Genomic DNA, 15,623 nt, shown 5'->3' on the forward strand with positions numbered 1-15,623 from the left:
CAAATGCCTTTTGTGCCAGGCTTGAAGCCACTGTTGACCCGCTGACTGATATGAAGTTCCTTGCTTCCCTGATATTTCTGAATGGGAATGGTGCTCCTTTGCTGGGATCCTGACAGTCCCCCTCTGCCGGACTCAGACCCACTCTGGCACAAAATCTTCAATTGGTGTCCTTCCGCTGGGCTCAGACCACATATTTCACATATACAACTTCTCTGATTTCTGTTCACCGCGGGTCCCCCTCTGCCGGGCTCAGACCCACTTCAACACAAAACCTTCAATTGATCTCCCTCCACCGGGCTCGGACCAAATTTCTCTACTTCATCAAAATCGAAGGGTTTCAACTGTGTGCAGGATTATGCTTGACCCGTTGCAGGAGCACTTTGATTCACAATTACTTCTTTTGTTCTTGATATAACCTTTTTCTCACTTTAGTTTTTGCCACTTCTCAGCTGGATACCCTACAGAGACCTTCGATTGAGCACCCATGCAGTGCCGGACCACTCTGTCAAAGGTATTGTATCTTGCTTTTAAAGTTCAGTCACTCATCAGCAGTTCAACTTTACTTGTGTCTCTTATCACATGAGTCTTAACAATGCTCGTTCCAACGCTCGCCATACAATGTTGCTGCTTGCAACCTAGGCTTCAACACAGACGGGTCTTGTATCAGTCTCCTCAACTCACCAGATGTGTTGATTTCACTGACACTGCTTTGTTCTTGGAGCCAAGAATGGTACCACGGCAGCTTGTGATTCTCTCCGCCTTGATTATTGATGCAGGGAGGGTCCTGTGTATCTCCAACACACAATGCATGATTCTTCAGTCTGGCTTCCTGGTCTTATGCTTTCAATTCCTGAGGTTTCAGGAAAGTAACAGTTCCGTGTAGAAAAGGTCAAGGGAACTTCCCTCATTGCGATCACCTTCTGTTTTGCTGTCTTTCCTCTCCCGTTCAGCTGCTGTCTCGAAAGTGGGGTTTCCTTGTGTCCTTTGCCTCACTCAGAGCTCGTTGGGACTCCTGCTCCCTCTTTTTTCCCTTCACTCTGGACTCCCTCTGTGGGCTCGCCCTCTTCTTCATCTGAAGCCAGAAACCTTGGAGTCATCTTCAACTTCTCTCTTTCCTTCCTCCCTCACATCCAGGACCTTGACAAGAACGCTCACTTTCAACTCCACCTCCTCAAAGGGATCTTTCCTTTCCTCACTTTCCCCCAGAGGCTCAATGTCTCTAGAACTCTAGTACTCTCTAGGCTGGACTACTGCAACAGCCTCTTCCTTAATGTACCCTATTCCTCTCTATATCCCCTCCAGCTTATCCAGTATAGGGCTGCAAGACTTATCCTTGGCCTCAAGCCCAGGGACCACATCTCTCCAGCCCTAAAATCTCTCCTCTGGCTCCCGGTTGCTGTAAGGATCAAATTCAAAACCCTCTGCATCATCCACAACGCTGTCTGGGGGCCGGGGACTAAATGGCACTCACATAATAATCACCCTCAAAATCGTCACGCTCCTCTGGCGCTCACATAATACTCACCCTCAAAATCTTCACGCTCCTCTGGCACCAACTTACTGCGTGTCAAGCGCTTCTCAAAACAGCGAGCTGGTGGCCAATCACTTTCCTCTGCTGGCTCCCTCCTCTGGTACAGCCTCCCCTTTCCTCTCGGTTTTCAGCCGATCTCCTCAAATTCTGGAAGCTCCTCAAGACTTTCCTTTTCACCTCCTCTTTCCCCCTCTCCCTCCATTGCTAAACACCACAGTCGCTGAGATTGGTGACCAGATCCCTCATGTATCCTTCTGGGTCATGCCCCCCCAATTTCCTCTAGCCTCCACTTACTCCCAGCACTTGCCTTTGGAGGCCCACTGGCCCTTGCTTCTCTCAGGCCTGCACTTATTGGCAGTTGAACACTCTCCCCTAGTGATCTTTATTTTAAAATGTTGCTATTTTTTATTTTCTCCCTCCTAATGTAACGCCCACCTGGTTCCCACGGGGGCGCTGATCTAGTCTGGATTACTGCGGCCTCTTCTAGCGTGATGCGCAGGACCCGGAACACCGATTGGACAGGACCTCCAAATCGTGCTTCCTTGGCCCGTAGGAATATCCTTCTGCAGATGAGAAAGGGGATTAACAGTCTGCAGAATGGTGTGCTAGCTCCCCCTTTCCCCCCTCCGTTCCTCTCTATTCCTCCAAACCCGGTTTAAGCTCACCTTATGGTTTGGAAGGTTGAACTCTCCATCCTGCTTCTGGTGCAGGGGCGCGCGTTCGTCCAGTTACTTCACTGGTTTTCAGAATGGCGCTGGCAAAATCCACTTGACTTTCCTGAGCGATGCGCCGTAAGTATGAAAGTTCAAAGTTCAAGTGAGGCCCCCTTTATACTGTCTTTCTCACCTGTGATCTGTCCTTTATTTCAGGTGCAGAATGAAGGCGATGCGTCGAGGGGTGAGTAGTAATGAGGGCGATCCCTCTAGATGTCCTTATCATTCCTCTGAAATGTCTCTAGTCCTTTCCCCATAGGGGCCAGGGTACAGTACCTGCCAACGGGGCGGCACCGACCCGAAATGTGGAAGAAAAGCCGGTAAGTATTATGGCTGTTAATCAGGCTTTCCTTCTGTGTGTCCTTCTGCTCACCTTTTGTTTCTTCCTCTCTCCCCTAGGTGCAGAGATGTGGCGTCCAATGCTGACAGCCGCGATGGAGCCGGGAGATGTCTCGAGGACAGGACAGGTGAGTGAAGCGTGGCGCTGCAGCGAGCAACGCGATGCTTTTAAATTGAAGTCTTCCTTCAGGGATGCTGGCGAGAAGATTCCGGATGCAGGTAAGAAGCTTGAAATAATCCTTGGTTTTCACCTTTCTCTTCTCTTCCTTCCTTGCAGGTCTTCCAGGTTCAAGACGGGCGTGGCTGTAGTCCAGGAGCAGGAGCAGACACGGTGAGCGTTAAGCTGCAGGAAGCAGAACAACGCGAAGCATGAGCTGCTGTCTGGGCGTGGCTTAAATAGCCTCCAAAGAAGTCCCAGGTATGTATCCTTCCCCAACTAGGTATGTATCCTTCCCTGGCCACGCCCAAGTGAAAAAATAGTCCCTATGAAAAAATAGTCCCTTTCAGGTCTCAGGGAGGCCTGAAACGTGCAGCATGGTCTGCATCAGGTAAGTGCACAAAACACCTCCCTTTATGAGCCTGGCGCCTATGGCGCCAGGACTGATTTCCAACATGAGCCTGGCGCCAAAGGCGCCAGGACTGAGTCCAAAGAGTCCCTATAAGGGGCCGCTGGGCTTTTACCCGAGGGCATGATGCCTGCTTCCGGGGGTGCTGGACCTGGCCTGATGCTCCGGGGGTAGGCATCATGACACCTAAAATATTCCTAACCCCAATTCAATCCAATGGGAAAATATCATTCCCGTTTTCTGTTACAAAATCTCCCTCCCAGCTGCGACAAAATGTTGGCATGAATGACCTAGCACTTACCCTCCTCCCTCGTCCCTTCTCCCTCTCTGCACTTGCACGTTCTGAATGCTCACAAGGCCTAGTAGGACTGCCTTTTTCTTTCTCTTCATTGTTAGTATATTTGCCTTTTGCTCCCATGTTCCCTCCCTGCTGCCCTGTGGGTTCTTTGAAACACAATTTACTTGATGTATAAGCGCCTTACAAATGCACAATAAATAAATAATAAATAAATTAAGGCCTATCTCCTGTCTAAATAAGTTTTTTAACCAATCAATTTCAATCAATTTCATTTTGCATATTTTTTTCTGTATCTCTTTTTGATTGTCAAGCGCTTTGGCGTATAGCGCTATACCAATTCAATAAAAATAATACCATATTGCTTTTTCTGATCATGTTTCAGTCATCTGATAAGAAGCTGTAGGAACTTTCCTCTGACCCAGAGGTCTTCAAACTGTGGGGTGCGCCCCCGCAGGGGGGTGCGGCCGCCTCCAAGGGGGGGGGGGGGGCGCCAGAGCCCACCATGAAATGTAAAAAAAAAAAAAAATTAGATTGGAGGAAATGGGAAGGGGCAGCTCACATGGTCAGACTGGACCATAAAACGGTCTTAGGCACCAATGAAAATTGATATTCAGTCCTTTAGTCACAGACTGTTTGAATAGTACCCATGGGGTTGTTTTTTGTTCAAAGGTAAACAAATTGTGATATTTAAAGAATATTTATTCAGCAACAATGGTCAAAACTACTGGCTGCATAGCGAAGTAACTCCTCAAACTGGCCCACATTGGCCAAACAAGTGCCCATTTTGTCTGGCCTACACTAGCATTTTGCATTTTTGGTACGTCATCACCCTATTGCCTTATAGGCCAGTCCAAGCCTGCCGGCTCATCCATAATGGGTCAGGGGGTGTCCACCCACTGGCCACCTCACCCATTATGGAGGAGCCGAGGAGCCAGCCCAGTGAAACACTGAGCACTCCCTCAGCTGCTTTTTCCAGCTGAGGGAGTGCTCCTGGGCTGGCTGAACTGGCAAAGGGAAACACTGTTTGCCTTTGACAGTTCATTTCCCCAGCCGCACATGATCACTGAGCCATTCAACGCTGGGGGTGTTTTGCTTCGCCAGTCTTGCATAGCTCATTGGAAATGCTGGCTGGGGCACTGCATGTATGTATGTGTGAGGTGGTGCCCCTGCGCCTCCTCGCACATACGGGCAGAGCAACCTGGAGCGGGGCATTTTAGCAGAAACGTGCAGGCCCCTGCTGAAGGTACGTTTATGGCGATTTATTTTTTATTTAAATGTGTATGGATGTGTGTATGCTTGTGTTATGGAACTGTGGTGGGAGCAGGATGGGCGGCAGCACTGGGCTATTTGTGGGAGTAGGGTGGGGAGAGCCCAGGGTCTGTACTGGGCGTAGGGTGCGGTGACGGCACGCATAATTTCATAGCGATTTCTACATACTGTCCTCAAACTTTGCTCAGAGGGGCCCAGGCCAAAAAAGTTTGAAGACCACTGCTCTGACCTGTGATTTTACTGCAGTTGAATGTTCCGTTTTTTTTCTGTAAATTAGCAGAAAGTGAGGTTCAGATGCCATTCCAGACACCTATTTGTATTCACTATTAAGAAATAGTAAAATAAGGTCAGCAATAGGTGATACAAATATGTGACAATAAAGTTACAAATTAAAAGTAGATGGACATGATCATTGTAAGTGGAAAATGTTTGATCAGAGAACAAGCAGGTGGGTTGAAGAACATTTGGCATATTTTACTGTAAATGTAATAAACATTTCAGCACAAAAAGAATACTCACATTTTTGATGGATGAGGGTCTTTGGAAGTGGGCCACTGGGCAGTACTCTAAAATGGCCGGCAATCGACACACAACTGAGTGGTGGACGAAAAGCAAGTGTGAGATTGACAGCTGCACTGAAGCCTAAAACGGTGGCAGCGTAATACATTTTTCCTTTTCAGAGGTAACTTGTAAGACGTAAGTCATAATAAATTAAACAGTTGCGTCAATTTGACAAATAATTGTACTTTTAACAGATGTGTTTTTTTTAAGATATTAAATAAATATGTTAATTTCAGCTGTGTCTGATTTGTTTTTATAGTAAATACAGTTAATTCAATTATTTGGTACTTGAGTTGTTTTATTTGACCAGAAAGCAAATTATGTATTGCATACGATGCCCATCAACTTTGCAGATACTTATTCTTTTTTTTCCTTTCGCTGATATTGGGCATGAACAAAGAAGTAGGCTTGTGCCTCATTCTCGTCCGAGTGTCAGTTTTGAGTCCTTCTTTTGTGTCTCTACATCTCGGTCTTCAGCGCTTCATTAGGTTGCTAGGGGTAGCGTATTCCTAAACGGGCCCACCGATGACGTCATGATCTCGCTGGCAGAGGACGAACGAGAGCGCGATCTCGAGCCGCGGGATTCCAAATGGCGGCGATGGGATACGAGTTCAAACACAACAGAGGCGGCTTCGTCCCCGGCCCATGAAGCGGATCCGCGTATCCCACGGGGGGGCCCGGGCGCAGGAGGAGGAGGACGGGGCAGACCTGGACGCGGAGGAAGGTAAACAATAACCACGCAGGGAAGACCGCGCTGGTTGTACAGCTGTCACTGAGGGGAGGAGATGGCACTCTGGAGGTAGACGCACTGACACCTGGAACGATGACGCCCTTTCAGAGTGTTTACCACAGGACTTCAGAATGTACACCAGAGAGCACCCATCCAGTGTGTACCAGGACAGCCCTAGGGTTCCAGGCAGCTGTTCTGACAGCTGTCAGATAGCCGGCTGAGGGCTGGACCCACTCGCCTCCGAGCGGGGGTTGGACTCTAGTACAAGGTGCTGCTTTCTCCACACGCAGGCTGGGTCTGGCCACACCTGTCCCGTGTTTTCTGGCAGTGTATGTGGATGTTTGACTTGGGGACATTGTTTTTCCTTGTGCTCTTTTCCTCTCGCTTGTGCCCCCTGAAGCCGCGCTGGGTCTCTTCGCGAACTGCTCATACTGGTTCGGAGCTGTCATGGGCACCGTATATTTACTGCCGAATTGTCATCCTTTGTCCCTTGTGGATCCTTTCAACGCGATGTCTGTACAGCTAGACTGTAATGCCTAGTCTTCCGTGTTGTATGGCAACGCCTGACAGTCCTGTCCTGACGTTGTCCCTAGTATATTCTTTGACAGGCTGCCTCCCCACCCTGTCGTTTTCAAATGGGAACGTGTTTGCTTATATATTTAGCGTTCTTCACTCAAATCTTGATTTGAAAGGGTAACTGTTATGCTTGTAACAGGAACATTTTGGCAGTCGGTGTAGTCATGCCCACGGATCTTATCCTTGCAACTTTAAATCGACCCTTTGCCAGAAACACTGGCATAGGGTTGACTTAAAGTAGGTTACAATCGGTGTAACTGGGACTAGAATTGACAGTGTAGACAATCCCGAGGATGCGAGTGACTCTGTTGGTAAAATGGCAATGCTTCTTAGAGTGCAGCTGTTTCGCATCTCCTGTTCATGTACTTTAAACTCCTTATCTGCTTGTTTCTGTAATGAGCTTCTTACTCTGCCGGTGGTTCTAAATCTGTGGGTCATCTACCCACTGTTAAAAGTCGTCTGTGAGCTGCATGTTCCAGTGTGCGGGAGTGGCGGATCCTGTCACAGTGCCTCGTGGAATTGCTGTTTTGCGAATTTGCGCAGGACGAGATGATGAACCTCTTGTTGTAGAGGATGCATTGGAAGTTTTTGCAGGTGAGATACTCTTCCAAGAAGCTGAGAGTTTACTGCACGACGTAGTTGAGTTGTTTTAAAATGTACAAGGCACACCACTTCCCATTTAAACTGGTAGGACTTTTAGAACAAATACGTTCGCAGGATTTTGGAAAAGGTGGGACGGTGGGGCGTTTACATAAACAAAATGACGAATGATGTACAAGCTGCGCGCCCTCTGCTTTCCAAAAGACGTGACAATGTGGTGGCGCGAAATGGGCATTAAAGTGCTAGACCTTAATTATTGCAACTGCACATCTCAAAGTTGCATGACATTTGCTGAGTGCAGTGTTCCCTTTATTTGGACCACTTGCTGACTTTGGGTGTCTGAACACGAAAACAGATGACATTGCATGGAACACTAGGTGTGCCTTTGACACTAAGTGTAACAGCATGGCAGGGTCCTGTATATTTCAACGCTGCACATTTGTTAACTTTGGTATTAAGACAAGTTCGGTATTCTGAAATCCTTGTTATTAGGCTAGCGGTCTATCCTCTGTCAGTACCCTTGGGGATCAACCGTACCTTAAAATCGGCTGCCACCAATGATAAATGGGCAGAAGTGTATAGTTTTTTTTTTTCATGCATCGTTACTTGTCAATGTGGAAAGGTCAACATCCGTTTGCCTCTTTTAGATGAAGAATCCTAGGTGCATTTTCTTTTCACGACGCGCAGACTGTTGTCAGCACCGAATACCTTTTTAAAACTTGCAGTACGCTTGAACAAGGTATTGGCTGCAGTGCCTAATTTGTAAAAAAATAAGTGCCAGTGCCCAAAAAATATTGGCCCCATAATGCTGGGCGCGGCTCTGCCCTCAGCGTGGGTGTGCCGGCCATGCCAGTTCAGTGCTAGACCTACCTAGATCGGCCCATCACACTGCTGCTGCTCCATGTCACATGTTTGGCGCTGTAGCAACTGCTGGCATAGGCTGGTAGTAAATAAGCAACTAAGGCATGCTCCTCCTGTAATTGTGCTGAACCTCCCCGCTGTTCCTTCAATTCCCGTGATGGGCATAACACCCCTCGCCCTTAACCACTCCCGTTAAGAAACGTCCAGGTCGATCTTCCTCACCGTATCAATGGGCCTGGGCAGGGGTTCCCATACAATGTATCTCTCAACACGCTAATTCACAGAACTTTAACAGGTTACCCATAAATACCCGCAAAATTGCCTGATCGGCGGGTATGCAATGTTCATTCTGTAACCTACGCAATTCCCATTCCACCTCCGCTAGCTCCCGCCTAGTATCCTTCAGTACCCCAGTCACGATTGAAATCATCGTGCCACACAACCAGACCATAATAAGTTTCTCATATTGTGGCGTTTATCGGAACTGAGTCCTCGTTCGTCTCAAACCCATACATTTTCTCCTTTAGGTCTTCTACTAGCGCACCATCTATCAACAAGGTCTGTGGAATCGTCCACAGGGGGTGGGGGGCTCAGCGAATCACCGAGTTCCAGTGACATCCACACGGGCGAGTTATCCGACGCGGAAGGAGGTAAAATTCTGTTGCCGCGCAGACGTGGTGCCCATATTGCAGAGAACAGCCAGAAATCAATCAGTGACCAAGTATAATGGACCGTAGAGTAATATGTAAATTCAGCTGCTCTTGGTTGTTCGTACCTCCACAGATCAATTGTGTGGTACTTGACCGGTCCCTAAGGAGATCTAAGATTGTATTAAAATAATCACCCCATATAATGGGGGCGTATGCCATCTTCACCAGTATCGCAGACGCCTGGCTATAAAATCCTGCATGGTCCATATTTGGACCATATGTTTTAACTAATATGACCCTTTCACCTGACCTTTTCCCCTCTCACAAGAACAGTTCGGCGTTCGTGGTCCGCCTGCGTCTCCTCTGCTTGAAAACGTAGCGATTGATGCACCAGGGTAAGTGTTCCCCTAGCTTGAGATAAGTAGGTTGTGTAATGTCTGTCGCCCCCATTTGGGTGCAAACCTGTCATGTAATGGCCTGCAACATTACAATTTTGGGGGAGTGGCGGTCCAGGTATGCTATAATCTTCCTAACTATAATAGGATTGTTTAGGCACTGAACACTCCACAGTATCCTTCCTATCACTTCACCTGGCATTTATTTGTTAGCAAACATAAGCACGTGGCATTACACCAACATAAGACAGGGAACATAAGTCGTAGGGTAACCCTGGTGGTTACAGACAGCATGCTCCCTCCTTCCCTGCTCTCCTTAGGGCTGTCACCCAGAGCTCGCAACCCCCACTTATGTCCTTGTGGGAATACGAGGCTTGTATGTCTTCCCAGGATACACACACAAGAACAGCAACATGCCACATAGCATACCCTTAGAACGTAGGTTTGTGCCCAGGTAGCTTCTGGAAGCGTTCCAGACTATCACAGCTGAAACTCATTAGAGTTTGTGATGTTGCTATGACAATCTGCCCATGCTCAGCACTTCCGCACAACTCCTTGCCCCCCCCCCCCACTCCCTTCACAAACGCTCATAGCAATGGCTTCACTGCGGCCTGGGGGGGGGGGGGCGCTGGACAGCACTTTACCAGGAAAATGTAGCACCCGTGTTGAGTGGACAAGCCGCAATCTCAATGTCTGAGTCGCTGGTAATGTTGAAAGTGACAGCGTTCACTCTGTGCTCCTATGGGGCAGCCTCTGTCTCACCGCCTCAGCCCGGGTCCATTCACACACCGTCCTGCACGCCTCCGGCCTGTGCCTGCATGGCACCAACAAGTGGCACGGAGGAGCTTAAATACTTGAATGCTGCACGCGTGCACTCCAACCCCCATTTAATCATGGTTATTGTAGTCTTTTGGGTCCCATGGGCCGCCAACCGCCCTGACGAGCTCTTGACGTGCCCTGTTTTGGGGAGCAGTCACAACTTCCGTAGGCCGGCGCGGGGTTCACACACCCCGACTACATTTTAACAATTTTCCCATGCCTGCATCTTTCGCAGTATTTGACATAACCAGAGTAACACTTCTGATCATTCCTCCATGCCATTCTGTCTGGCATCATCCCATTTCTCTTGATTTGGATCTCTCCCGCGCTTCGGTGTCCACAGGATTTTCGATAGTGTGCTCTTCCCCTATGCTGAATGCGTAACTTTGCAGGAAACTTGAGGGCATACAGAACATGTCAAGCCCTTAGTAACTCTTCACTGTCGTATGATCTTCTTAGGGCCTGGACCCCAGCGGCAAAGTCAGGGTGAATGTAGCGGAGCGTCTTTGTTCTCTGGACCATTTTAGAATGTCTCTGTAAGCATTTTTGCAATAATGGTGCATGGAGGGACACCTGGTTTAGGAACCTGGGCTGGAGTACGGTGTGCACGCTGAACTAGAAATTGTGAGGCAAATTGATCTGTTCCAAAGTTTTTAGGAGATCTTCAATACATGGTTCAATGGGTCCCTTGCATGCTGCTTCGGGCACTCCGATAATGCACACGTTGTTGCGCCTCGAACGTGATTCAAGATAGTCGCATTTCCCTCAGGTCTTGGTGAATTCCACCTTCAATGCTGCAATATCACGGTCATGTTGGCCTACCATGTCTTCTACTTCACCAATCCTAGTCTCAGCTTCCGGCCACTTTCCTTTACGGGTTTGGACTTGAGACCCGGTGGTTGCCACAATATCGTCCAATTTGACATTGACGGCCATAAAGCCACTTTGCATTTCCGTCAACATTTGGTTATCATGAGCGTCACCAGTGGAGGCACTTGAGCCACCCCCTTGCTCTGGGGTTGCAGGCCTGGTGGCTAACGCCTGTTTGCTGGTAAATGAGTCTATTGGCCCGTGTTTCTTTCCGGCTTCCTTAGTCATTATGCTCCACCGACCATCACCTATTGGTCTGGCAGGGTTTTTGCCAGTTGTCTCCTCTTTTTGTTCACTGTACTTGTCTAAACAGACATAGTAACATTCTAGCACAGAATTTGGTCTCTGCAACAAAATGCCCCGACATAAACAGAGTTTTTCCGAAAGGGTAGTGTGGTGAAACACTGCACTGCACCTCGTCGGTGCCCCAAACCGGACAGTCCTCCAGGGCTTGGCCAAGGAACTGCCCCTTCACCTATATGGTGTTGAGTTTGCTGCTCTGCCTCATCAAATGCGGTGTCATCAAGTCCCACCAATGTCTGCCAGCCTCTGCCAAAGGAAGGCGAGTGGGTTGCAGCAGCACCAGCTGGCCAACCCCACAGCCAGTCAGTCCCCAAAAACGATGGGGTGCAATGCAGCGCGCCACAAGCAGAGGCCAGTCCCATATCCGCTCACCCGAATATGGTTTGCCTCTGCCCCACGGAGAATCGCATCTGCTCTAGGTAGCAATCTTGAGCTTGGTGGCGGGCAGATCTGCATGCTTCACTGACTCTGCACTTGTGTGGTGCCACTAAATGGAGAGCTTGAGGTGACACTCCGGTGATCCCCCACAGCGAGCGGGGGCATGCACCATCACCCAGTGCCTCGCATTAGTTCTTCCGTGCCTTAGTTCTTCCGTGCCTGTTTCAAACGCCCCACTCGCGGGAGCCAGCCATTGATAGTTTGTTCCAATATGAGGGACAGCGACGCTGCACGCCAACGGCCCGCTTTTAGTCCTATTCAGTCCCAATTCCCGGCAGATTGACACAGATCCTCACATCAGGCGTCCCCTCCCCCATGCAGGCTGCTGCATCCCCATATTACATTTGCTGACCGCTTGTGCCACCTATCCAGCCTGTCTGATCGCAGCTTTCCGGCGGCAGGGAGTCGCCAGACCAGGATCCCTGGTGCCTCAAATGATCAGCTGCAGTTATGTACATGGGAAGTATATAATGCAGGCACTTAGCAGGATTTATCCGTGATTAGGATTTTGCTCAAGCTACCATTCTTCTTTGTTGCTAAACAGCGCCCCGGCACATACTGATCCTTAAAGAGTAAATGGTGCACCAAAACTAGGCACATATTATGGCACTCCAGAATACACAAGTCTACCTATTAACCCCCCCCCCCCCCACCCCCTCGAAAGGTTGACACCCTGCCTTGACTGAAATGAGATTGTTGTCTAGTAAGGCTCACATTGCAAAATGAACTGACCATATGGAAGCAGGCTATTAATTTTTGTGTGCTCTGGGATTTATGGCGCATACCCACTTTCATTTGTTAGTAACAAATCACAAGTCTTCTCTCTTCATATGTCAAGTCTTCACCTACAGCTCTCTTGGCAAAAGTTTGCATGGGGCTATACCTGGGTTGAATCCTCTTGAAAACCTCACGAGAAACTGCAGGTTGACGTAATCGAGGTTGTTGACCTAATTTTATGTTTAGGGTTCCCCATTCCTATGGGGGTGGAGGAAAACTAATTTAGTACTGAAACACTGTTCCTGTTAGTGAAAACGGATAATCTGTTTTCGACGGGTTCTAGCCACCAACTCTCCCAGGGTCCCAACTTTCAAATTCTGTCGTTGGTATCTTACCTTGGCACTTGCTGGGTCCTCCCTTGTTCTATATTTCCTTAGTCACCACACTGCTATTGTGATATTGGCCCTTCACTGCAGTCAGGCACACCAATGAAATCCCACTGATGTCCAGCATGTAAGTTGAATTAACCCTCTGTCTACCGATTCAGTTACAAAGAAAACAGTGGGGGGGGACTCGTGCAAAAACAGGCTCGAGCTGGCCCCAAAATGAGCAGGTGGTTACATAGAGCTTCACACTGTGATGCCTGTGAGATGAGGAAGGGAGCTATGCCGTGGTTCACTTTTTTTTCTTTATACACAGTGTAACATTTCAAGTTGAAACCTATGAGCCACACTAGTCACTCATCCCCATTTGTTGATCAAGGCCGATGTATGCAAACACCCTCTAGACTTGGTTTAGCTCGCTTAGCAGCACCCGTGCTGAGTTCATATTTAAAATTGCAAAATAGTACTACAATTGGACATGGTTTTGCTTTCTGTCCTACATTGAAACAAAGAAAGTGACGTTGATCACTTTTAGCAATGATATACGGCCCACGGTAGTGGCCGTGTAAGTTGCTAAACGCATAGGAAGAGCACTTTTTGGGCGGCTTATAACTTTGCTCCTCCTGGACGAATCTTCACCAAACTTTGCAAGTATATGGCCCACTCTGAGTTTGGTGAGGTTTGGTCCGAGGGGGCAAAGTTATAAGGGGGGGGGTCCCAAAATTATTTTTTTATTCCATAGAATGAATGGAGAGGATTTGTCACGCTTACAACCCAAACAGCTGGATGGATTCTCGCCAAATTTGCGGCAGGTGCGGTGGCTTGGTCCTGAAAACATGCTTTTGTAAATTTGAAAAGCCGTCCAGTAGTGTTCAGTGGGTGTCCAGTCAACTCGTCGAAAAAAAAACTGGTCGACTGCAATTTGGACGACGCAATTTGGTCGAAAACCAAATGGTCGAATTTTTTTTTATTTATATATTTATTTTTCGGGTTTTCGTTTAGTTAAAGGGGTTTTTAGAGAAAAAAAGGGACCCCCCCTCCCAAAAAAAAAGGGTTAAAATAAAAAAAAAAAATTCCGACCATTTGGTTTTCGACCAAATTGGTTCGACCGTTTGTCTGGTCGACCAATTTTTTTCAACGAAATGTCTGGCAACCTGTTCAGTGTTCTTCTTAGTGTTTTTTTTTTTTTAACGACCCAAAAGGACACCGATTGGATAATCGGCTTGCAACATGTCCGCGGACACGCGACCTGTTCTCTGATTGGGTGGGATGAGGCGCGAGGTGCGTCAAATTGTTTCGATGCACCCGCCATATTGGATGTGCGGACCTGCACTGGAAGTGAGCATAAATCCATTTTTTGGGGAGTGTGTTGGTGTGTATGAGTGCTTGGGGTGGGTGGGGGAGTAAGAGATGGGTCAAATGCTGTATTTGTTTAGGTGGGAGAAGACCGTGATGTTTGCGGTGTCCGCGGTTGTCCACTGACTTTGCCACAAATGCCTTTCACTAATTCAGAGGGAGGTAGTTTTGCAGTTTTTGGTTGAAGGCGTATTATTGCTTGAAATGGGAGTACTGTTTGAATTATGATGCTCTCATATAAGTTGAGTTGTTTCAGGGGTTTTGGTAATGGGAATAATTCCAAGTTATTTGTGATGGCACGTGAAGGTGACTGGTTAAGGTTTGCAGTGCAGTAACTGCAACGTATTAAGGGGTCAGTAATTTCGTATTTGTTTTCTGCTATAAGATAGAGAGCTAATTGGAACCAATTGAAATCTTCATTGACATCTATTTTGTACGTTATGTCTACAGTTTTTGTGCTAATTTTAGAAAGTCCTCCGGCAACATAAACACAAATGGTTGGGTACTTCAGCAGATGCACTTTTAAACTTTAGTATTTTTTTGTATGTTTGTAATAAAAGGTTGGCATATGTACAGTTGTTGGTAGTGTTTTGGAAATGGCTTTCAATTCCAAATATTTTCTCTGGATATGTTCTATTTCTCCGAGTAGTTGTTTGGCTGTACCATGTAGAAGATTATTTAATTTGGGTAGTGCTAAAGCAGAACTTTTGACATAGTACCGTTTATGGACCAGATTTCTTATAGTTGATATCATTTTGATATGATAGAATGTGCTTTTGCAAATAGGTCCAATTGAATGCAGGCCAAAGAATGTCCTTGTAGTCCTGTGTATTTGCGCACTGGACAGGGGTCCATATTTTGTAGTAGTTTAATTTTTAATTTGTCTTTGCCTTTCACATACACATTGATGTGCACAGCCATTTGTAGACTGGACGTATTGGTTCAGTGGAATGGACAGGTGATAGAGTTTTCTGTGGATATTTTTGTGAGCAGCGTTTCTTGTTCCATAATGGTATTTAGTTTTTCATACCCTCGGCCACTATGTACGGCAATTGGGTTTATTTGCTTTTGTTTGTATGCATCTTCATTGAAATATGGTTCTGTGCTCGTGGTGTGACTCCATTCACCTACACAGATGTTTGTGAAGTTACCTTTGTTGATATTCCATTTATTGAGAAGTGGCATTTATTTATTTTATTATTTTTTTTTTTTGTAATTTACTACTTAGTTTTGTTAGTGGTTTCATTCTGTTTAAAACTAAAATAATTTCCTTTGAGAAGGATTACACTGTCTGTGAGAGCTTCTAGGATTAATTTTATACGGTAGGGTTTAAGGGTTGTGCATGATTTCTCTTGTTTTTATAAGGTTCTGAAGGACTCTGGCAGAATTCTCTTTTTTTTTTTTGTAAAAGATTTTCTTTGGTCTGCTTACTTGCTGCTACATCAAGATTTATAGGTGCAGTGTTAGCACCAGTGGTATCTGCAGTATTCTTAATCTGATAGTGTTTCGTTTTACATTTTGAAAGAGGAGGCAACTTTTCTATACTGGAAGCTTGTTTTGTTTCGCTTAATTACTGTATTAGCTGTTTTGTTTGAACTTTTGTACACATTCTGCTAGAGGTGTATGCTTATTTTGGAGAGTTTTAGTT

General features: G+C 46.9%; 1 protein-coding gene across 1 annotated transcript in view; it reads left to right on the forward strand.

The window, feature by feature from the left end:
* Positions 1-5,820: 5,820 nt before the first annotated feature.
* LIN9 (lin-9 DREAM MuvB core complex component) overlaps positions 5,821-15,623 on the forward strand; it is a 1,337,113-nt gene continuing 1,327,310 nt past the window's right edge. The window contains exon 1 of the mRNA XM_069608684.1: positions 5,821-6,001. Coding sequence (XP_069464785.1) covers positions 5,923-6,001 — 79 coding nt within the window. The 5' untranslated portion in view covers positions 5,821-5,922. The remainder of the gene's footprint in view (positions 6,002-15,623) is intronic.

Source organism: Ambystoma mexicanum, chromosome 4q (assembly GCF_040938575.1).
Source record: "Ambystoma mexicanum isolate Mex_15411 chromosome 4q, UKY_AmexF1_1, whole genome shotgun sequence".
Lineage (NCBI taxonomy): Eukaryota > Metazoa > Chordata > Amphibia > Caudata > Ambystomatidae > Ambystoma > Ambystoma mexicanum.